General features: G+C 38.0%; 2 protein-coding genes across 2 annotated transcripts in view; one reads left to right on the top strand and one right to left on the bottom strand.

Annotated features, from left to right (window-relative positions):
* Positions 1-2,330: 2,330 nt before the first annotated feature.
* Positions 2,331-3,332, top strand: LOC121235354. Its single transcript, XM_041131703.1, has one exon. The coding sequence runs from the start codon at positions 2,331-2,333 to the stop codon at positions 3,330-3,332; it is 1,002 nt and encodes a 333-aa protein (XP_040987637.1).
* A 4,885-nt stretch (positions 3,333-8,217) lies between these two features.
* The window catches only part of LOC121234444 (formin-like protein 20), a 36,947-nt gene continuing 22,301 nt past the window's right edge, over positions 8,218-22,863 (bottom strand). The window contains exons 15-17 of the mRNA XM_041130379.1: positions 10,449-10,517; positions 10,208-10,274; positions 8,218-9,159 (exon numbers count right to left, since the gene is read on the bottom strand). Coding sequence (XP_040986313.1) covers positions 9,008-9,159; positions 10,208-10,274; positions 10,449-10,517 — 288 coding nt within the window. The 3' untranslated portion in view covers positions 8,218-9,007. The remainder of the gene's footprint in view (positions 9,160-10,207; positions 10,275-10,448; positions 10,518-22,863) is intronic.

Below are 22,863 nucleotides of genomic sequence, written 5' to 3' on the forward strand. Positions count from 1 at the left end.
TAATATTATATGTCTACTCCATAATGGGGTCAATTGTTGACATGCATACAATAAGGCACCATTAATTAATGGATTAACCCTAATTTGAGCACAATTTTAACTAAGAATTATTAATTATTTCTTTATTCTTTGTATGCACCAAGGTGTATGAGTTGTTACTTATATAATATCAATACCGTTCTTAAAATAAATAAAAAAATTAAAAAAAAAAAAAAAAAAAAAAAAAAGAAAGAAAGAAAGAAAGAAGGAATTATCATTGAGTCATTGACTCAAATGATATGTCCTTCTCTTGTAGTAATAAAAGAGATAGGATATGGATTCTAATCGCCAGAAGTGCACCCTCTCAACATAGAAATAGAGGAGCAAAATAAGTGATGTGAAATATTTAACAAGGGTTATTATTGGAGAAAACGTGAAATATTCTTGTATATATATATATATATATATTTAAAAAAAACAATAATTTGAACCAATATTGGATTAAATCTAATTATTGGAAAAATGATAATCTCTCATTAATCATGCAAACTAATATTTATTTGCCAAGTGTGTGGGACTACTTATGGCACACCAACATCTCATCAATTTTAATTAAGGGATTTGGACGACCATGGCTGAAAATCACACGATTGGCGTGAACACTCAACCCTAGACATATATGATTCAAATGAAGTGGAGTGGAGAAAAAAAGTAGAGTAGAAGTAGATGGAGCACCATACCCACCACCATAAGGAGTCATGAGGACCATTTTTGGCAATTGAAAAACACATCAAATATAAAGTATTAGGCATATATTATTTTTCCTCCATCAAAAGTGAAAGACTATCAATAAAATTGGAAGTACCGTGATTTTCTTTAAAAAAAAAAAAAAGTTCCTGACTGATCGATGTTTTTGGATGCCCTAACTTATTTCTATTTTGGATTAATCAAAGTATAGAATTTTTGATTGGGTTGTTTTGTTTTCTTCATGAGATTATTTTGAGTTGGGAGGTCACCAAATATTCAAAGTGACACTTTAACAATGAAGGAACATTTAGAGCTAAACAATTGAGGAAATTACACGTCGTTATATGCAAAACCAAAAACCCCACCCAACTAACCAACCCATCTCTAAAAAGTCTACGTACCAACCGCATGATACCTCACCATCTTTGTACCTCATTCCCTAACTCACGGCTTATTCAATTAAATTCCATTCTTATTTACCTCAACTCGACTCGGTCTAAACCCGGGTCGAGTATGGGATGAATAATGTATAAATTTAGAATACCGCTCTCTTAAAAAATGATAACATATGAACATGATAAAATCTCTGGCCCCATTCATTTTTATTTTTATGGTTAATTATTTATAAATTCTCTTGCAAGCTAAGATTCAATCACTTGAGTTACCCCCAAAAAGAAAAAAGATTCAATCACTTGCCACATGAAACATAACAAAACATAAATTATTAAACATGATGTTCACACAATGAAATCTCAAATATATAATCTTAACGAAGGTGTGCAAACACTTCTAAATTTCTTTTTCTTTTTACTTTTTTGAAAGGAAACTTCAATTCATTGAACTCAAACAATATATGATTTGTCAATAGAGATGATAGGAAGAACCTCAACAGGTCCATCCTCCATTCATACATGCTCAAAGTCTAAAGACAATGGCAGTTTTGCAGCTGCATGAGCAGCTCTTCTAAATTTCTAGATTATATTAATTAAAGACTTTAAAAATATGGGAAATTCTTTTAAAACCATGCTTGTATATTAAGGGAGAGAGAGCCCACATGAAAGGTCTATTATTTTCCATAATTGAGCATATATATTATGGACACTTGGGAAGAGGACACCTCACGAAATGGTAAATATATATAATATAATATATATATATATATATATATATATATATATATAATGTCTGTTTGAAGCAATCGATATGAAGTATAGGGAAGACCTTAATTAAAAGCGAAGCTACAAGTAAAAGGTGTTTCGTTAAGAAAAAGGTGCTTTTTTTCTCATATTCATTCAGCCATCTAATAATTAGTGATTTGAATATCACAAAGACAGTCCAAAGAGACCAACTGTTAAAAAACAATGCCCAAAACAACTTCCATCCCTTCTGTTTTTTGTTAGTTTTTAGTTGTTGGCCAATCCATTCATCCAAAGCACCAAACCCCCTATGAACCTCTAACCTACCATTGAGAGAGAGAGAGAGAGAGACCCATTAAATCAAACTTGTAAAAGAGGAGAGGAAACACCAATGGCAATGCCTTCAACACTACTCTAAAATATAGCCCTTTTGCTGAAACGTCCCATTTCATCTCCCTCTCCTTCTCAATGGAAGATGGTACCCCAAAATCTCCAATGGCAGAAACAAGCAGCAAGATTATCAGAAGATCAGTCTACACTTTCCTTCAAAGATACCACTACTTCACCTCCACCGCCGCGCTCCTTGCCTTCCCCTTCTCCGTTTCGGTTCTCCTCTCACAAGCTTATGTCCCTTCCTCTTCAACTCTTCTACCAACCATATACAATCGCCTGAGAACTCTCTTTGATGCTGCAGGTTTCCCTTCCTCTTTAGAATTCTTCACTGTTCTAAACCAGAAACTTTCTGAAACCATCTTTTCCTCCATCCTTACACTTCCTTTCACCCTCACCTTCCTCCTCATCACGAAAGCATCTATAATTCAAGCTCTCAAACAAAACAAACCGACATTTCCTCCTACCTTTTCTTCAGTACTTACCCTTTACAATCCACTCCTTCTCACCCACTTTTGCAATTCACTCTTGATCCTCTCTGTCAATGCAACCCTCTTCTTTCTTCTTTTCTTTGCCTTTAATTGTTTCCAAGGATTCGGCTTCTCTTCTCCCAACTTCCTTCTCTTGCTCTCAGCTGCAGGGACTGTGCTCTATTCCATAATTCTGGCCAACGCCATCATAGTTTGCAACTTGGCAATGGTTGTCTCCGGCATCGAACGATGTGGGGGTTACATGACAATACTCAAGGCTTGCGTTTTGATGCGAGGAAGAACTTCAACGGCGCTATCCCTGGCATTGCCCATCAATATGGCCCTGGCCGCCGTTGAAGCCTTGTTCCAATACCGGATTGTGAGAGCTTATCATTTTGCCGAGAAGCTTGGCTCGTCCATGGTTTTTGAGGGAATTTTCATCGCTTACTTGTATTCCATTTTCGTTGTTCTAGATACCATCGTGAATTGCATGTTCTTCAAAAGCTGCAAGAAAGATTCTGCTAGCCTATGTTGCTCGGTTGAGATTGCAGAGGTAGAAGGTGATCATGGTTACGCCATTTTAAGAACCAAAGAAGAACTTATTCCATGAAATTACCTTGTGGGAAACAAACAGTGTAGATGGCCTCGGTTCATGAATTTCACAGAACAAAAGTCACGATGTCAAGGAAATAATGTTCATCATGTAGAATCGATTATTGTAGCTCGAGGGGAAACCAGGCAAAACAACATATGGACATTAAAGACCCGCATTGTAGGGTGACCACCAACGAGATGTAAAATAGGAAGATAGGAATTTAAACACCATTTCATTATATTTCTATTTGTTATATTCAATACAGTTAACCGTATATGCTCTTTTTTATTCTTTTTTCACTTCTTTTTAACATGTACATTGGCCACCTTTACTGAGTGAATAATATAAATGCTTTGGAATAATCAATTTACATCAGTTTGTAAGTAAGAGCATTGGTAATGGACTAGTCAAATGTCAATGCAAGTCTAAATTTTAGCTAGATATGAGAAAAAACCTCCACATTGGACTAGTCAATGGTCCAAAACTTAAGACTTGATAAATAGTAAATCTTAAGTCCTCTCCAAACATAGCTAGATACTATTTACAATGGAAAGCAATATTTAATTATTTCATCACTTTCCTCTCTCTTTGAATGGTAAAACATGAATGACATGCACATTATTTCTACCGATTGATAGAGTAGACACATTATTTTTACAAAATATAAAGATCTAAGAAATATATAAATTATATTTGTAAAAAAAAAATAGAAAAAATAATAAAAAAATATTATATTATATTATTATTTTAACTTTATAATGACTAGTCTAATATGAACTCACTTATTCAAAAGTTGATATTATAATCAAAAATTAAGATTCTAACTAAATTTTAAACTTGGCAATGGCTAGACCATTGCTAATGCTTTAACAAAACAAAACAAAACTCTAACGTTGTACCAGAAAGAAAGCAAGAAGTAGAAGATGAGCCATCTGCAACTACAAGTAGTATATTATCCTTGAGTTTTGACACTAGAGGTAAGAGTAATTCTTATTGCAGTCCACGGGCGTGGACTGCTTTGGAGGCCTTCCCGTTTCATTTATTGATGAAACGGTGCGTTTCTCGTAGCAGAACCAAGGAAGTGAAATCCAGAGCTTCCTTCCTTAGTGAAATCCAGTGCAGAGCAAAGGAACTCCCCCTCGCCCTCGCCCTCAGCCCATTGTCGTCGCCATCGCCTGCACAGCTCCATCGGCCCATTGACGTCGCCTTCCCCTTCCTCAAGAGAGGACCCATTCTGCCTGTGTGTGTGTGTGTGTCTCTCTCTCTCTCTCTCTCTCTCTCCGTTGGCTGTAAGGTGTAGATGTAAGCTTCTATTCTCTTCTCTTCTATTGTAATCGCCCCTTGTTATTGTGAGCATATGTAAGATTTGTTGGGGGTGATCAATTTGATATTCTGAGGGGGCGATTACAAAACTGTTTTGTAATCTTCCACAATCAAAAGAAAGTTTACACAATATTGTTGATGTAATCTTACATCTCCACAATTCGTCGATCAATTTGTTGGGTTATTACAAATCTGTGAACAATTCCCTGTTGTCATGCCGATTTGTACCTACTATTCATTGACAAGGATATTAAATTTTTCAAATAAGAAATTTATTTCTAAGCATTCCTCTCTTATTGTTTTCCCATGTATTACAAATCTGTGAACAATTCCCTGTTGTCATGCCAATTGTAGCTACTATTCATTGACAAGGAAATTAAATTTTTCAAATAAGAAATTTATTTTAAGCATTCCTCTCTTGTTGTTTTCCCATGCATTTGAAATTTTAAAAAAGTGAGTTTTCCGTGATAACGTAGTCAACAATACATTGAGTTAAATAAGACAATGATATTAAAAGTTAAAATGCAATCTTCAACATCTTCCCATCTCTTAACATCATCAAAATGCAGCAGTCCACAATGTTTTCTCATCAATCCTCAAGAGGGTCATGATGTTGAAAGTCCACCTACAAGTAGTATGAAACATTGTGTAAACTCATGCAAAACTTCTCATTAATTGTTCAACATAGAAATAAAAGGAAAAATTAACAACATTTACCTGAGAAATAACGTTTTGTTGTGTACCAGACAATTGTGAAACAACACTTTGTTGTGTGCTAGACGGTATTACAGAATCTGTTGGATTTAATACATCTTCCGAACGTGCAGTTGCCTACATTTGAATACATAAACAAATTAAATAACTTAATTACAAATATTTGCATATATTAAACTCACATTATTTAAATCTTCCCACATTTTTCCTCTGTCGCTTCCTACCCAGCCTTTTTGATTTGGTTTGTAATTTCTCTATTGTAGGTTGTTTTCTCTTCGATGGGGGCCTCCATTTTCTTTTAACAACTCGAGGACTTAGCACTTTCTTCGAACTTTTAATTTCGGCATTAATGAAAGTATGAGTACTTCCAATTGTGGCATGAGGTATTGATTTAGTGTACATTTCATTCATTGCCTGTAACTTCTGTGTCATGTCTATGGAATTATCTTCGCTTTCAGCTGCATTTGTAACTACTTGGTAGCATAGTTTTATCAAATTAGAGTACCTACTATCTGCTGGTTTACCACTCAAGTCATCGTAACTGCTTCGAATCAGAGCATATCTACGTTTAATGTCCTTCATCCACCTATCCATAATGTACTTTTCCGGCAATTCTCAGACATCCCTAGCAGAGAAAATTGAAAGAATGTGCCTACATACAATTCCTCTCATCTCAATAGTCCACATACACTTTACCTCGCACTTATCTTCATTGAAGAATGCATGCATAGTTGATCGTTTGATGAAGTTTTTAACTTGCCTTTGGTCATTTACTTTATATATTGTAATTACCCTCTCTGTTTTTATGAGAACACAATGAGAATAGATAATCATTATTACTTCTGCCTGTACTTCTTTAAATTTAGAATTCATGTACACTTCTTGAAATTTCTTCTCCACAGGTAAATGAGATATACATGGGACTGTGCAATTGAATGAGTGAAAATCCACTGCCATTTGTTCTCTACTTTCTTCCTCAATGCATTATCAAATTGATCGATGAATTCTTTTAATGTAATCCCTGAATGTACAAATCCATCAAAAAAGGCATTCATGCTTACTTCTTTGAGTTGTGTTCATCCTTGCCCAGAAGGTATCTTTCAGGTATATAGGAACCCAAAACATTCACTCACTATAGAGACTTTGAAACCATGCATTCTCGTACAAATTGTAACTGTCAAGAAACACCTCCCAAGACTTTGTACAAAAAGAAGAACTCCAAAAAGTATCAGAACATTTTATAAACAATTTTCATTTGTCCTTTTAGATGTGAAAGTCCTATTTTTTAAATAGGAACAACGATATTAATCCACTGTTAACTCCACTATAACATGCAAAATCATTCATTCCTTAATTTGACGTTGTTAATTTTATGGACAAATCAACTATATTTTTAATATTAGCTCCACTGATCATGTGCTTTTTTAATATTTTTTTAGCTAATTAACATAATGAAATATTAAAAATTAAAAATTAACATAAGGAAATATGCATTGAACGGTGCAGATTCATTAAAAATTACAGGACCCATAAACCTACAACCCCAACATATAATACTGCAAGCTCTCCCTCCTTTGGAGAGGGCTGCATTTTCATGGTTACCCAAATCAAAAGTAGTGACAAATCAGAAAGAGTTAAAAAGAAAAGAAACGTCTAGTTTTTGGCATTGGGGGCTGGGGAGGGAGCCATGGCCATGCAGAGAAGTCCTTTTGGGAAGAAAAACAACTGCTTTAGGTACTAAAGAACTTGAGGCGAGAGGTAGTGTAAGTGGCTTTAGGTGCCCAATTGTTAGGGATGATATTTGTGGCAGAGAGAGCTGTTCATGTTGTTACCCTTACAGAACGGTAAAATACAAGAGCAAGATGATAGCGATGACAAGACCTGCAACAATGGAGCCGATAAACTTATTCATAAACTTAAAATGATGCTTCTATAGATTATTTTCTGTACCTTTGTAAGCCCGAGGTCTCGAGGAGTCGTCAATGGTGGAGGAGGCAAGGAGCAGATGCACGACACAGAGATGGAGCAGAAGACTGAAATGCTCTTTCAGATTTTGGGCTACTTCTTGATTTAGGGGTGTTTTAGTCAAGTCAATGATAAAGTGAGGGTCTTTTTGTCTATTCCTATGTTTGGATTGCAAAGGAGTCCAATAAATTGGACTGTACGTAGCGCCACCCGGGCAAGAATAAAGCAACAGCAAATGGCAGAATACAGATTGCTGGATAATAGAGCACATAGTGACTCAGCATCTAAAGAACCTTCTGCAACAAACTCTCAACAGAATTGCACAATAGACGTGCTAGAATAAAGTAGAAGATTCTTGAATATATCTGTAACCGAATGCAGGACTTTTATTATTATTTTCTTTATGTAAATGAGTCTGAAATATAGGATAAACATGCCTATAAATACTGCACTGTTGTGGTTGTATTCGGTGTGAAAAGCAATAGTAATACAATGATAAGTTTTACACAGACTTTACTCTCGTTGAAGCATTTCTTCGAATAGGTGTAAAGCTCTGTTTTTCATTACTCCTTCACTGGATTTCAACAACTAGTTGCCATTGTCTTGCCCTTCCACTATTTACATTCAGATCCACAAAGCACTATTTACCGATTTCAATTTGCAGAGGAAAGCAGATTTTTTTTTTCTTTTTTTGGATAAGTAAAACAAGGAAAGCAGAATATTAGTACAAACAAATTGTTACTCGATTTGCGAGTTCAATCCAGCAACAAATAAGGCAATAGTTCTTTGGAAGGCAGTAGTTCTTGGGACTCACAAACCAGCAGAGTAAGAGAGGAAAGACAAGAACCTTTGACGTTTCATGAATGGTAAATACTAAATATTGTGCTGACAAAGAATCAAACAAAATAAACAAGCAATTTCTACTGCAGCCTGAATTTTGTTTATGTTACAATTGCACTAAGAGAGAGCCCGTCTTCTAACATGTATTTCTGAACCTGAAACCTATACAATATCTTCGTGACGGGTTCCTATCAAAATCTCAATTGGAAGGAAAAGAAAAGTAACTAACTTTTTATGTTACATGGGAAAGAATGAACTCTACAGAGAAGGTTAGAGCTTTGTACAAGGGTTTCATGGTACAGTTCGAATGTGTGCTTTACAATGCCCAAGGCATCCACTCTGGCGTCAAAAAAATATGCCAAATGAATGGTGAAAATGGAAGCCGATGCAATAATGAAACACTGACCCGAGATTACGGAATTCCCTCTCAAAATGGTGCTGTAGGGGTCAGATTCATCACCTCCATGGCAGTCGTCCCATATGGAGTACCTCTGCTTCTCAGTCAATGATGGCAACCCCCAAATTTTTGTCAGCATTTGCTCTGCTGCGAGATATCTAATGTATTGGTCAGTGGACCGTGATCCTCTGATCGAAAATCATCCAAGTAAAGCATGTTCAACTAAGACTTCTGCACAATCGAAGTTTTCAGACCTCAACAAGCACTTCTGCCTCATTTAAAACACAGTGGAAGGCTTTCTGTTGCACCAGTACTGAAGAGAGCCAGGCTTCTGACCATCAAAACAAGATGGTGTCCTTTGGCCATCATTTAGTCACCAACAATGAGGCAGAGCTCGGCCGTAAGGCAGGAGCTCAATTTACTATGCAGTGGTAGATAAGCCGATTTTCACCTATTTCGCTGTCTTCCTTGTAAGGTTAATGCCCTTTGCCTTCTCCATTTCGGCCTCCTTTTCAGCTTTCTTCTTCTCTAGCTCAGCCTGTTTGCGATTCTCCTCGTGTGCTTTCCGAAACAGCCTTACAAAGTTTAGGAGTGTTGCAGTAACTGCATTTATTTAATGCAGCATTCAGTTTAATTTATTACCACAAAGAAATAATTAATTACAATACTGCTCAAAGAAGGATCAGGATTAACTTGCACCAAAATGTTACAGCACCCAATTGACTTTCTATTACTTTGGTATTTTGCACCAGCTATAACTTGGACAATATGTAATGCATGCATGTGTGGATATTATACAAATCCAATTTTCTTGAGTTCCCCATATGTTTGTACAAAACCAAACAAACTAGAATAACAGGAGGGTGGTGAAACTCCACTCCATCCATTCCCCACCCCCCCCCCCCCCCCCCCCCTCATTGGTCTTTTTTTCATTTTTTCTTTCCTTATTTTTCCATTATGACTACTACTCCATAAGTTTCTGTCGAGAAATATATATAGTTTTTTGGTCTCCCTAGAAAATCACTTCACAAAATTGACATTCTAGAGAATGTGGCCCCAACTTTAATATGCCGTCTAATAGATCTCACCACAGATACATGTAGTTCAAGAAATAAAAGTAAATTCCCAAGCCACATTCAAGACAACAAATTATTCAATTCCCAAAGGTAGCTTCCAAACTCTATCTAGCCAAAAATATATTTTTGTTTTGGATAAGTCCATAAAGGATTGGTATGGATTAGTCCGCTCTCTATCTGTAAAAGGCCAAAAAGTCTTAATAGAGGGTTTATTGATCCTATGGAAAAAGTATTTAAGGCTTATAACTTCTATAAGAAAGAGTAGAACATATTAAATCACCACTTATCTCCGATGCTTAAACTAATGGGAAGAGGTGAATTTAATCATTTTTATTTTTATTCTATGTCTCTAACACTTCCACTCACACATGGGCCAAACTCCCTTATTAAGTATGCCCAACAAGTGAAATATTTAATTCATATTAAGGGTGAAGTATGGAGTCAGGGTTGATCTATGCTTTGTTAGCATAGTAATCGAAAGCTTAAACAAATGGGAGACCTGAATTTATTCATTTATTTTATATTCTAACAATCCATACATTTTATATACAATATAAGTTGATATTATAACTTACCTTGCTCAAATGGGCAACGGGCAGGATCCTCACCAAAATATAGCGCAAGTGCATCTGCATTTCTACCCTGTACGCCAAAGAAGGATTATAGAAAACATAATCTTACCGATCAAAAGAAAAAAAAAAAAAAAAAAAAAAAAAAAAAAAAAAAAAAAGCACGATCTCATAAACTCTTCACTAAATAAGATAATGTATCATAAGATAAAGTATCAAAGAAGTAGTTAATATCATATCAACATACCACCACAGAGTATAAATTCGTAACAGATGCCACCTCTGTCTCGGCAACGCCAACAAACTCTTTCAATGTCTAGAAAAAGAGAGTTAGATAAGAAACAGAAACATGAGAATCCAACCAAAAAAAAAAAAGATGTGCATATTCCATTGCAAAGGGAAATATAATGAATAATCTAGTTGATATTAAGTTTAGTACAACCAAAAAGTACCTTCGCACATAGTGTATGAGGTCAGCCAAAAGATCAATTTTTAGAGAAAGAAGAATGTTTTAGCAAGGAAATCAGATCTACCATTTGATAATAAGCAAGTATTGAAGGACTCAAACGTTAGACAATTGCATAGATAAGAATGGAACAATGACACTTAATGTCTTCCTTAGGCTATTAAAGTAGTGTTGAGCTACAGGCTAAGGAGGCAAGGTAAGTAATATGCTTATGCTCATGCCCTAAAGAGTTATTTTTTTGACAAGTAATCAAAAAGCTTATCAATGAAAACAATAGATATAGCCCATGTACACAGGACATAAATAATAGAGACACCTAAGCATGATTAACAACTGATACAAGAAAATCATGGATATTCAATCCATAAAAATCTATCGCAATTGACCAATGGAATAAAGTAGTGGAAAAGAAAACTCTAAGCTCATCCATCATCCACTCATGATCTTCAAAGTTCCTATTGTTCGTTTCCCTCCAAAGGCACCACCATAGGCATATGGGGGCCATATTCCATATAGCTACAATTTGTTGATTGCCATGTAGACACCTCCAATTTGCTAGAAAGTCAACCAACTTTCTAATCATATCCCACGCTATTCCTTTTAAAATAAATCCCCGAGATCATGGCTACCTCACAGTGTAGTGGTAGATGATCTACGATCTCCCCGTTCTTTTAGCACATACAACACCAGTCCATCATCATGACCCGGTGTTTTAAGTTATCTATGGTAAGAATCTTCGTCCATACAACTAAAGCTACTTTAAGCTGTGTTTGTTTCGACGTAAAATAAGGAAAATAAGAATATATTTGCATCTGAAATATTTTCTAACTAAAAGAATGATGCTATTCAACAATGCAGCAACTGAAGTAACGTTATCAACAATGAAAAAGTCCCACCAACATGAACAATCAGAATCTTAAATTTCTCCAAATAAAAAGTGCAAGATGATATTTCAATCAAACATATTTTCGTTTGTTATTTAATGATATAATAGACATTCAGAGGAAGAATCTTCAATTTTATACCTGGGCCTGATTTATGGCTTATGAATCTGGCAATTAATCAAATTTAAAATAAAATTGTTAAAATCCAAGGTACAAAGAAGTCTTGATGACAAAGCTCAAAAAAATAAGGTATGAAATGATAATGATGCTGTGTGATTTGACCCATCCATTTCAAGGTTGTTACCCATTTGTTGCACATTAGAACAAGTGTGAAAAGATATGCAGTTGTTTTTTGAAAGGCGAATTGAAAATATGCACAGAATGTGCAAAAGAGGCTTGGAAATTGATTTACTCCTCTATTGAAGTGTAATTCAATTTAAGCCCTAAGCGGTTAATTTTTCGTACACCAGATCTAACCTTTTTCTTTTACTAAAGTTTTCTACCCCTACCAAACACACCAAGCCTAAAATCTTTTCCAATTAAAACAAACACAGCCTTAGGGGTACCCTAGTCTTCCAAATACTCTTCTAGGGAAATGGTTTAGTATTTTGAATAGCAAGGGCCAAATAGAATGAACAGACAGTAAACTGCCCTTTTTTAGAAGGGCACCAGAAGACCTTATCTACATCTCCCACTCTCACTCTAGTAGATTATAGTCAATTATAAAACTCTATGAAAGCATCAATTTCCCAAACTTGTGCTGCTTAGGAAAAACTGGCATTCCAATGAAGAAAACCACAAGAACATTCCCAAAAATCTGCAATTGAGGCTTTCTACACTCATGCAAATCCTTAAGATTCTATTTTGTGAAAAAATCCTTTAGGACCCTATCTCAACACTAGAAGTCATGCCGAAATTTTATTTTGGACCATCACCCACCTCAAGGCAAGTGCTCCATGCACCTCATTCAAGCCCCATTTGCCCAAAGCCCCACCAAACTTTAGGGCTCGTTTGGGAAGTGAGATGAGATGAGAATTTTATGAATAGCAGTAAGATAGTTTGTGAATAGTAGTGAGATAGTTTGAGTTGAGTATTTTTTGGATTTTGGGAAATGAGAGAGAAAAAGTTGAATAAAAAATATTATAAAGTTAAAATATTTTTTTATATTATAAATATCAATAGAAGTGACCAAATACACTGGACGTATATAAGAAAACACCTAGCCCATACTAAAGAGCCCTTAATGACTCAAAAAGCCCATGAAACCTACCCAAAATACACCAAGCCCAAATTGGAATGTAAAACACCTTCCCAACCCCAGCCCCTAGTTTTCCGTAAAATTAATCCTCTACCCGAAAATCCCACTACGAGAACATCTTCACAATGCCCTCCCCCTTTAGTCTTCCCTCGACTTAAGCTACCTCTCTTAGTATCGTAGTTGATTGCCCATGAAAGACGCTTTAACTCCCTGTTTTTCTTAAAATTTGATTTGGTTTCAAGCTCGTGGCTCGCCTCAATCGCAGTGAGTAGTGCTTTAAATTGGTCTTCATGTTCTCCATGTGAAAGCCCCAGGATTTGCTTAAACCCGTTAACTTTATTCATAACCCAATCCGAAGGTGAACCCGCTATATCGTTTATCGGAGGAAAAGAAACCAAGGGAACGACATTATCCCCAACCACAGTACCCAACTGCACTCCCGATTCTAAACCTTCCCCCACACGAGGCACCAATGACAAACCAATAATTTCCTCCCCTCTCCATCAGCATTGCTTGTATGTGCTCCATCCCCCGACGATCCTTGCCGTGCCACTTTGTCAAACCCTACTGCTCCCTCAGGAGACATAGAACAAGTAGGGGAAGCACTACCTTCTGTTACCTCGTTTGCATCTTCTAAATGAGGCTCGACATAGAACAGGTCGAGGCCCGTCGGCCTCCTCTGTGACGAAGGTGAGGTGTCACTCTCCAGTCGATAGTGGGTGAGGGGTGGTGGTGGGATGGATGTGTTTGGGTTTTCTCTCGCTCAGGGTGCACAAAGAGCCACTCCAAACAACAATGATCATAAAGTTAAAATATTTTTAGAATATAGTTTTATAATATTATTTTTGTGTAGAAAGTTGAAAAAGTTGAATTATTTTTTATTTTTTGTTTGAAAGTTTGGGAAAATTGTAATGATTAGTTTGAAAAAGTTGTAATGATTAATTTGAAAATTTTGTATTTGAATTATGTTTGAGAAGGAGATGGGATGAGAATTTTGATATGAGATCTATTTCCAAACAAACCCCTGTCTATTCCACCTTTCCAGAAAGCCCCCATTTCTTGTTGATATCACCACAACCATCTTAACTATATGGCTCAATTGAAAACCGGCAAGTTTAGAACTCCCAACCCTCCCTTTGAGATTCGAGTGCATACTGTAGTCCAATTCACTAGACGAAATTAGAGCTTATCATCCATCACACCTCAAAAGAAATCACTTTGGAATTTTTCTATGCAATCTGCCCCTTTAGTGGGAAGGGGGAATAAAAATTAGAAACATGCAGACAAGTTGGAGATAGTACTTTTGATCAAACTTATCCTACCATCCATGTATAAGTACATCCTCTTCCAAGCCAAGCTACACATTGGGAACATCTTTCAAACCTTCCATTTTCATAAACACTTGAAAGAACCCCATGACATCATCTTTAACCACTTCCCAACATGTTTGGAAGAAAGCCATAATAAATCCACCAAAACCTGGAGCTTTGTCACTAGCCATGCTTCTTACCACTTTGCGAATCTCCATGTGATACTCTGGATTGAATATGAGAAGTTGGTGAATGAAATCTCACATTACTTAGGAATGAGGAGTTCCTACCCTTTATAGGCCCATGTATGGCTTAGGCCTTCTTTGGGTCATTATCCTTTGGTCATTACATCTTCACGTTATAAGTTATGAAAAATTGGCGTAGGACAAAAGCCTCTAATATACCATATTAGTAGAGCAGTTAATGGGTGGTTTTGAAGTTTAAAGTAGGATTTGCTTGAAGTTTAGCATAATATTCTGGCTGAAAATATTCTGTGACTCTCTCTCTCTCTCTCTCTCTCTCTCTCTCTCTCTCCCCCCAAAAAAAAAAATCAGATAGGTCTTTTTTTGCAAGGTTTTATTTCCTACTTTACAAAGTTAGTTTTAATGGGTTTTACAAGTTGCTTACGCATTGAAGCAATGGTATTGGAGCTTTCAGTGGCCAATGGCGGTGATGGTGATGCACTTAATTGAAAAAAATCCTGGTAGGGCTAGGGCTAAATCACTGAGTCGAATTAGCATGGATTGGCTGGTAGGGTGCTGGAAGCTCTAGTCCTATCAGGAGGTACAATAGTGAAGTCTTCCAGTGCTGGCAACACAACTATCATGGTTCAGTGTTGCTTCAATTGACATGGAAGATTCTTGATGTTGAGAGTTTGGAGAAGCTGGCCAAAGAGGTTTTGTCATCATACCTGAGGGAAGAGATGATTTGGGGTGGAGAAGGTTTTTAGCTAAATTCCAAACGTGGATTATTGGCAAAATGCGAGTGGGGCCTCTCCAAAAGACTTAGGATGGGTGTGAAGAGGGCTAGAGGACTGACTAGCCCAGTGGTGAGTGGGGTTGGCAGACTAACTTGTGAGTTGCTCTGACCAGTGCCCTATGTGTTAGCAAAATGGGGAAACTATCGATCACCTTCTGATACTTTGTAAGTTTGTTTGAGATTTATGTGCGGGGCTATTCAACACTTCTGGGATTGAGTGGGCTATGCCCTACCAAGTTTTGGAACTATTGGCATGTTGGCAGTCCCTTTGGAAGAAATTTAGAAGTTTGGATGATCATTATCCTTTGTTTAATATGGTGTATTTGGCAAGAATGTAAGCTCGAACTTTTGAGCACCGAGAGAGGATGATGACAGAATTAAACACTATCCTATTCAGCACCCTATATGCTATGATGGCTGCTCACTATGGCTTCCAATTGTCTAGTTTCTAGATGCTCAAGAGATTCTCTCTTTTTTCTTCTTCTTACTAGATTGAGTGTTTCCTTTCTGCGTACTTGGGTTACACTTTTAATAAAATTGCATTACATATTAAAAAAAATTCATATGCTATAATATTGATCTTTCATGTAAACCATTTTTTATGAAAAGTTTGTAATGGATTTAATGAAATGCTGTGCTGTTTACAAGAAATGAGCAATGAGTGATGATGCTTGGTACTAATACTATGGGTGGACGTGCAGCCACTTTCTAGGATGTTGAGAAGTGTGGTTCATTGGGATATTTACATCCAACAGGATGTGGCAGCCTTTGTGGCCACAGGTTGTGAGATTGGCGCAAAACCTTAAACCCAAGGGTTAAAGGGTGCTGGCCACTAAAAAGATAAATGCTTACACGCATTTAAGAATGTTTCCAAAGGAAAGCCTAATTCAAAATCATTTAGCTATATAATGTACAATTTACAAAGTATTAGATTAATTTATGTTTTTATAATGAACATTTGGACAGCAGGATCAAGTCAAAAGTCCCGGGTATTTTATGCAAACTAGACATGGAGAAGGCCTATGATCACGTTAATTGGGAATTCCTTTTTTATTTGTTGAGGCGATGTGGTTTTGGGGAGCGATGGAGGGGGTGGATGAGACATTGTGTGTCAACGGTTCGCTTCTCGGTCTTGGTAAACGGTGATCCCATGGGTTTCTTTAACAGCTCGAGGGGGTTGCAACAAGGCGATCCACTATCACCCCTCTTATTTGTTATTGTCATGGAGGCTTTAAGCAGAATGTAGTTGGCTTCAGTGGAGGGTGGCCTTTTCTCAGGTTATTCAGTGGGGGATACTATCGTGCTACCATTAAATCGCCTCTTTTGTTTGCAAATGATATGCTGTTATTTTGTGAGGCAAATCCAGGTCATCTTCAATCTTTAAAGGCTATTTTGCTGTGTTTTGAAGCAGTCTCCGAGTTAAAAATAAATCTCTCTAAAACGGAAATGGTTGTTGTGGGTAATGTGTGTAATGTCAGGGGGCTGGCTAATATATTGGGATGTGCGGTCTCTTCGCTACCTATGAAGTACCTTGGCCTCCTGTTGAGAGCATCATTCAAAGCCAAGACTATTTCGGATGAGGTGTTAGAGAAAATAGAGCGTAGCCTGGCTGGGTGGAAACGAGTGTATTTGTCTAAAGGGGGTCGGATTACACTAATAAAGAGTACCATTTCAAACCTTCCCACTTATTTCTTGTCATTATTTCCTCTTCCCACTAGTGTTGCCTCGCGGATTGAGAAGCTTCAACAAGATTTTCTATGGGGTGGACTTGGAGATGAGTTTAAATTTCCATTTAGTTGGGTGGGACAAGGTGTGCTCTCCCTTGAGGGGTGGTGGATTGGGGGTTCGTAATGTGAGGGCCTTCAATAAGGCTCTTCTCGGGAAGTGGCTATAAAGATATAATTATAAGAGGGAAGCCTTATGGAAGATGGTGATTGATACTCTGTGTGTGTGTGTGTGTGGGGGGGGGGGGGGGGGGGGGGGGGGGCATACAAGGTGAGGTTATGGAAGCATATTCGGAAAGGTTGGTGGTCTTTCTCTAGCAACACTAGGCTGTGTATGGGGGATGGCAATAGAATCAGTTTTTGGCATGACGTTTGGGATGGAGATATGGCTCTTAAGGATGTCTACCACGCTATTTTCAGAATTGCAAGGGAACAAGATGTTGTGGTGGCTGACTTGCGGGATATTAACAATGGTGTGCAGCAATGGAATGTTAGTTTAATTCGGGGAGGCCGTGATTGGGAAGTAGGAGTCATGGAAGAGTTCCTTAACTTGCTATACAACATCAGTCCTGCTGTTACAGCAGAGGATAAATTGGAGTGGCGGCCTTCCAAGAAAGGCAAATTTTCTGTATGCTCGTTTTATGAGACTCTACTGCCCAAGGTAGGAATCACTTTCCTTGGAAGAACATTTGGCAGCGTAAAGCACCTACAAAGGCTGCTTTTTTTTGCTTGGACAACAGTTTTAGGGAAGATACTGACTGACTGTTGATAATTTAAGAAAACGTGGGCTTATCATCATCGACCGATGTTGTATGTGCAGAAATAGTAGTGAAACAGTGGATCATCTACTTCTACATTGTGAGTTTGTAATGGCCATATGGAATTATTTTTTCAGCAAAGTGGGATTAGCATGGGTTATGCTAGGAAGGGTGGTTGAACTACTAGCTAGCTGGAGAGGGATCATGAGGACACCACAGATTGCAGTTGTGTGGAAGATGGCTCCCATTTATATTTTTTGGTGTATCGGGAGAGAGAAATGATAGAAATTTCGAGGATCTTGAGCGCTCCTTTGAAGAGTTTAAGAGTTTTTTTCTAGAAGACTTTATTTATGTGGGCCACTGCTTTAGATTTAAATGGTCTCAGTTTCCATAATTTCCTTTTAACCATTTCTAGTTCCTAAATAGGTGTAATCACATGTAAACCTCCTGTGTACTTGGGCTATGATTATCTTTATATCAATAAAATATCTTCTTACTTATCAAAGAAAAAAATTATGTTTTTATGTTAATTATTAAAAACAATTTATGTTTTTATGTTTAAATGTCCCAATTATCAGTGATGGAGAGTTGGCAAGCCAAAACCAGTAGTGGAGATTCTGAACTAGTCGAGTTTTTAGTAAGTTTACACATAGAAGTTAGTTTTTGGATTATGATGACAGGGGGTTATTAAAGATATTATATACCTTCAGTTTATTTGATTTTGTTACATTCTGTAGTATGGTCTAATACAGTATGAAGTGGCATTCCAAACCCTATGGTGGTAAGGGAGTGTTGCACCTTTGGACCTATGATAAGGAATACTGAAATGAAAGGTTACACATGTCCATAGTGGCTACAAATATGAATCTTAAGTATATTGAGTTAAACATATCTGAAGAGTGCTTATACAATCCAAGAACAACAACCGAATATATATTTGATGTAAACTTACTTGGTAATGAGTTCATACTACCATTAGAAAATGCAAATTATACTTAAATTTTCTGTTCTACTCATAAGGGCATCTTAGCATCGTGGCACAACATCCTCAAAAATCAATGTCAATGAGTCAAGTCCAAGCATCATGAAAGAACAAACAAAAAAGGCTAGGCGTAGAGTCGTCATACAAAAAATCTAAACGAAAGAATGCACAACTCATGGGATTGCTAGCCACATTTGTGCTACAATCCAAGGACTAGCCAATGTTATCGCTTATAAGCCCCAGAACCACCAAATAAATTTTCCATGTAGGACTTTACATCCACGGAACTCTCTCACAGTTCAGCTACCCAATGTGGAACTTAAGTATCTATGGCTCCCTCTGGTCAAATCACTAAAATCCCCATCATGGCATGTGTTGCACGGTACCCCAGCATTCTATGGCATTATTAGGTGGACCCTACTATTGTTAGTAAGGAAGCAAGAAAACACTAGCCACATCTATGCTATATTAACAAAGGACTAGTCAATGTCATAATTGGATCTTCTTGTATTCTCACTTAATCCACCAAATAAATACTCCATGTATACTCACATCTCCAGGTGAAGAACTTAATCCGTAAAGTGGAGAGATGATGTAATTTGCTTACAGGAAACCAAATTGAAGTTTATTAATCAAACTATTGTCAATAGTTTGTGGAGATGTCATCATGTGGGGTAGGTAACATTAGTTTCGAACGGTCGGGAGACATCATTTTTATGTGGGATAGGAGGGTTGTGGAATTGATAGAACATTATGTGGGAGAAAATGTGGTGGCTTGTCAATTTAAGAATGTGGATGACAGTTTCGAATGGGCTTTTGCGGGTGTTTATGGCCCTAATTTGGATAGTAGTAGGAGATTCTTGTGAGATGAAATGGCAGGTCCTTGCTGTTGGTGGAATCTTCATTGGTGTTTTGGTAGGGATTTCAACATTACTCAGATCTTAGTGATTTACCCATTGCGGGTGGAGATTTTACGTGGTCCAATGGGAGAGCATGGTCTAGGCTGGAGACTTTTGGTTTATGTTAAAAGAGGCTTCCGAAGATTTGTTCTGATCATTATCCCATTATGTTGGATTGTGGGGGCATTAATGGAGGGTGTAGGAACTTTAAATTTGAAAATATGTGGCTGGAGGATGATGGCTTTGTGGATAGGGTGAGGTTTGGTGGTCACAAGATCATTTTAGTTTTGTTTTGGTTGGAAAACTCAAAGCTTTAAAATAAGATTTGAAGAAATGGAATGTGGAGGTTTTTGGGAAAGAGTATAGGGACAAGCCTTAAATGCACAAGCCTTGCGTAAGCCTTTTGTAAAAAAGTGGACCCCATCAAGAAAAAGTAAGTTTTTCACATTTTTTCATGATGGGGTCCACTTTTTTATAAAAGGCCTGCGCGAGGATTGTACATTTGGGGCTTGTATATTTCATTATTCTTTTGGGAATGAGGAAAATCAAAGGAAGCATCTCTTGGAACAGCTGAAGTTTTTTGAGGATAGGGAGTTGTTGGTAGGGGTATAACCAGTCCGGTCCGGTCCGGTTTTGGACAAAATTTAGGACCGAACCGGTATGTACCGGTTTTTCATTTTTCAAAACCGATTAGGCCCCGGTTACCCTCCTAAACCGGTACATCCGGTTTTACCGGTCCAGTCCGGTCTGGTTTTCCGGTTTTTTTAAAATGTAAAAAACAAATAATAAAATGTTACTTCTTATGATAAAATATTATTAATAATTTAATATATATATTATGTTTAAAACATATGATCAATTAAATTTTCATCTTTAAGATTAAATTTTTATTTTATAAATTATAATAACATTATCTTATATATAATTATATTAATAACATATGATCAAACAAATTACAAATGTTCATATTTAAGATTAACATTTTATGTTATAATTTATAAAATATAATATGAAATTATTTCATATATAATATATATATATTATATATAAAAATTTAATATATAATTATATATTATATATAAAATTTATATATATAAATATTTTGTATAATATATAAAATTAATTTTTATATATATATTTTTTCCAACCGGTCCGGTTAGGTCCGGTCCGGTTCCAAAAACTACGGAACCGAAACCGGACTAGGTCCGGCCGGTTTTCATAATATAAGAACCGATTCCGGACCGGACCGGTTCAAAACCGGACCAGCCGGTCCGGTCCGGTTTTCCGGTTAAATTTACACCCCTAGTTGTTGGGGAAATTTCAGGTGAGGATATGGAGATAAAAAGGGGGTGGTTGCTAATTTAGAGAAGATCACTCTTATGGAGGAAATTTCTTGGAGGCAGGAATCTCGAGATCTTTGATCTTTGGTAGAAGGAAGGCGACAAGTGTACTAAGTTTTTTTTCCACCAAAAGGCGAATTATCATCAAAGAAATAATGCTATTGAGGTTCTTCATGCAGGTGTCCGTGGAATGGGTTGGCGTATCAGTGGTTGCCGACGTTAGAGTCACCGTCGCGAGGGACACCGTGAGGTTCTGTTTCAATGAGGATTCAGGCGAACCAAAGACCCTGTGTTCCAACGAGGCTTGTGCAGAGCCACTGGCTTCATCGAGGGCTTCCGTAGTGAAAGTAAGCGTATCAGTGGCTATCGGCGTTTGAGTCGTCGGGTTCTGTTTCAAGGATGCCGACGTTTGAGTCGCCGACTCGAGGATTCCGGCGGTACTAAGAATCGGATCATCAACTCTGCAACCTGCCGACACCACCTTAGGTAGCACAGAACTCACCGGCGGGCCCACCACCGCCACCTTCGAACTCGCCTCCACCGACGAAGAGGCCTGACCCTCCACCAACGGTAGCGACGACACTGGGCTAGCTCCGTGGGCTTCCCTGCATCTCCACGCAGGCTTCGAGCCCTGGGCTACGGGCTTAGCTAAATCGATGGGCTGTTGGGTAGACTTGGCTTGCAAATGAGGCCCACCAGAAACGGTTCCCTTCCCCTTAAGCCCATACTCAAACACAGGCACGTTAACGAAGCCTTCACCCTGGACCCCCACAAAAATCTTCTCCCTCTGAAGTCCCTCCTCAATGCAGCATTTTAATACACCCATATTAAGAATTAACCCACCGACTTGCTTCTCCATCTCTGCCAACGACAGTAACAAAGTTTCCAAACTTGGCCCCAACAAAGGCCTGCGTACACTTGCTTCTTCACAGGGCCGCGTCTTCACCAGAGGACCTGACCCCTCTGCAGGTTTTGGAGCTCCAGATAGAGCCTCCTTGTACGAAGAAAAAACTCCATGCCCCTGTGGTAGTGGAGGAGGCAACGTCCATGGGTGGTTCCCTCTGTTATCCCTTCCCAAAACAGAGGAGGTTGCGGTTGCAATTGCAGCACTTTCCTTCAACAACTCACCAAAATTCCTCCAACCAACACCTTCCTCCCTTCCAGAATCACAAGTAAGCCGCGCCGTTTCTCTTGACCGAACTCTGATAAGGAGAAGAAACTCCCATAAGAGTTGCATTGTCTCTGAATCACCAACACGTGAGAACCAATTCTACGCGACCTGATGAAAATAGAGGGGCCCTCTGAAACTATACCTTCCTCTACCATGCCAGCCAGCCACCCCAAGGAGTCTTGCTCAATGAAGATGTGATTCACCGCGCAACAACTGCTCTCGGTGATTCTCCACCACCTTGCATTCGTCTTCATAATCTCAAAACATTTTTTATCAATAACAACATTCCTATTTGACCCCATCACAAAACAACTACTCATAAAATCCTGGAAACTCTAGGCTAACAAACTTTAAGATGGAGATCTCATTGAGCACGGAAGAGACCAACTTTAAGTCTATGTATACTCAATAGCAAGCTTTCTGTTGGAACACGGGGTGCTTTCGGAGGGGCCACCACCTTCTGTGGTGGCACAGACTTCGCCACCGGTATGTTCTGGCCTACTTCCCGAGCCTCTGGTGACGAATACTCTACCGGTGCCGTCTCATAATCATTTGTTGGATGTAGTTGAACTTTCGGGCCTAGCAGTGGCACAGACAGAGACGCCAGCTCCTTCTGGGCTGTTTTCTATTCCCCTAGCTACGAAAACAGTAGTCATTGCGTCGGAAAAGGTGGTAGAAGAGTCCCGTTTTCTCGAAAATACTGGTTCTTTGGTTCTGTTTACGGCTAACAAGGATGGGGAAGATGAACCTACTCCACTCTATTCCTTTCATCCCAATGTGTCAGACTGGGTTATCCGGAGAGCAATGGACATTAAGCACATGGTAGGAATTTCTTGTGGGGATTTTGAAGCTGAATTTATGGCCTTACTTACAGCCGTAGAGGCGGTGAATG

Source organism: Juglans microcarpa x Juglans regia, chromosome 6D, assembly GCF_004785595.1.
Source record: "Juglans microcarpa x Juglans regia isolate MS1-56 chromosome 6D, Jm3101_v1.0, whole genome shotgun sequence".
In the NCBI taxonomy this organism is placed as follows: Eukaryota; Viridiplantae; Streptophyta; class Magnoliopsida; order Fagales; family Juglandaceae; genus Juglans; species Juglans microcarpa x Juglans regia.

Coding starts and splice junctions, on each gene's coding strand:
- LOC121235354 (XM_041131703.1), top strand. CDS start 2,331: ATGGAAGATGGTACCCCAAAATCTCCAATGGCAGAAACAAGCAGCAAG.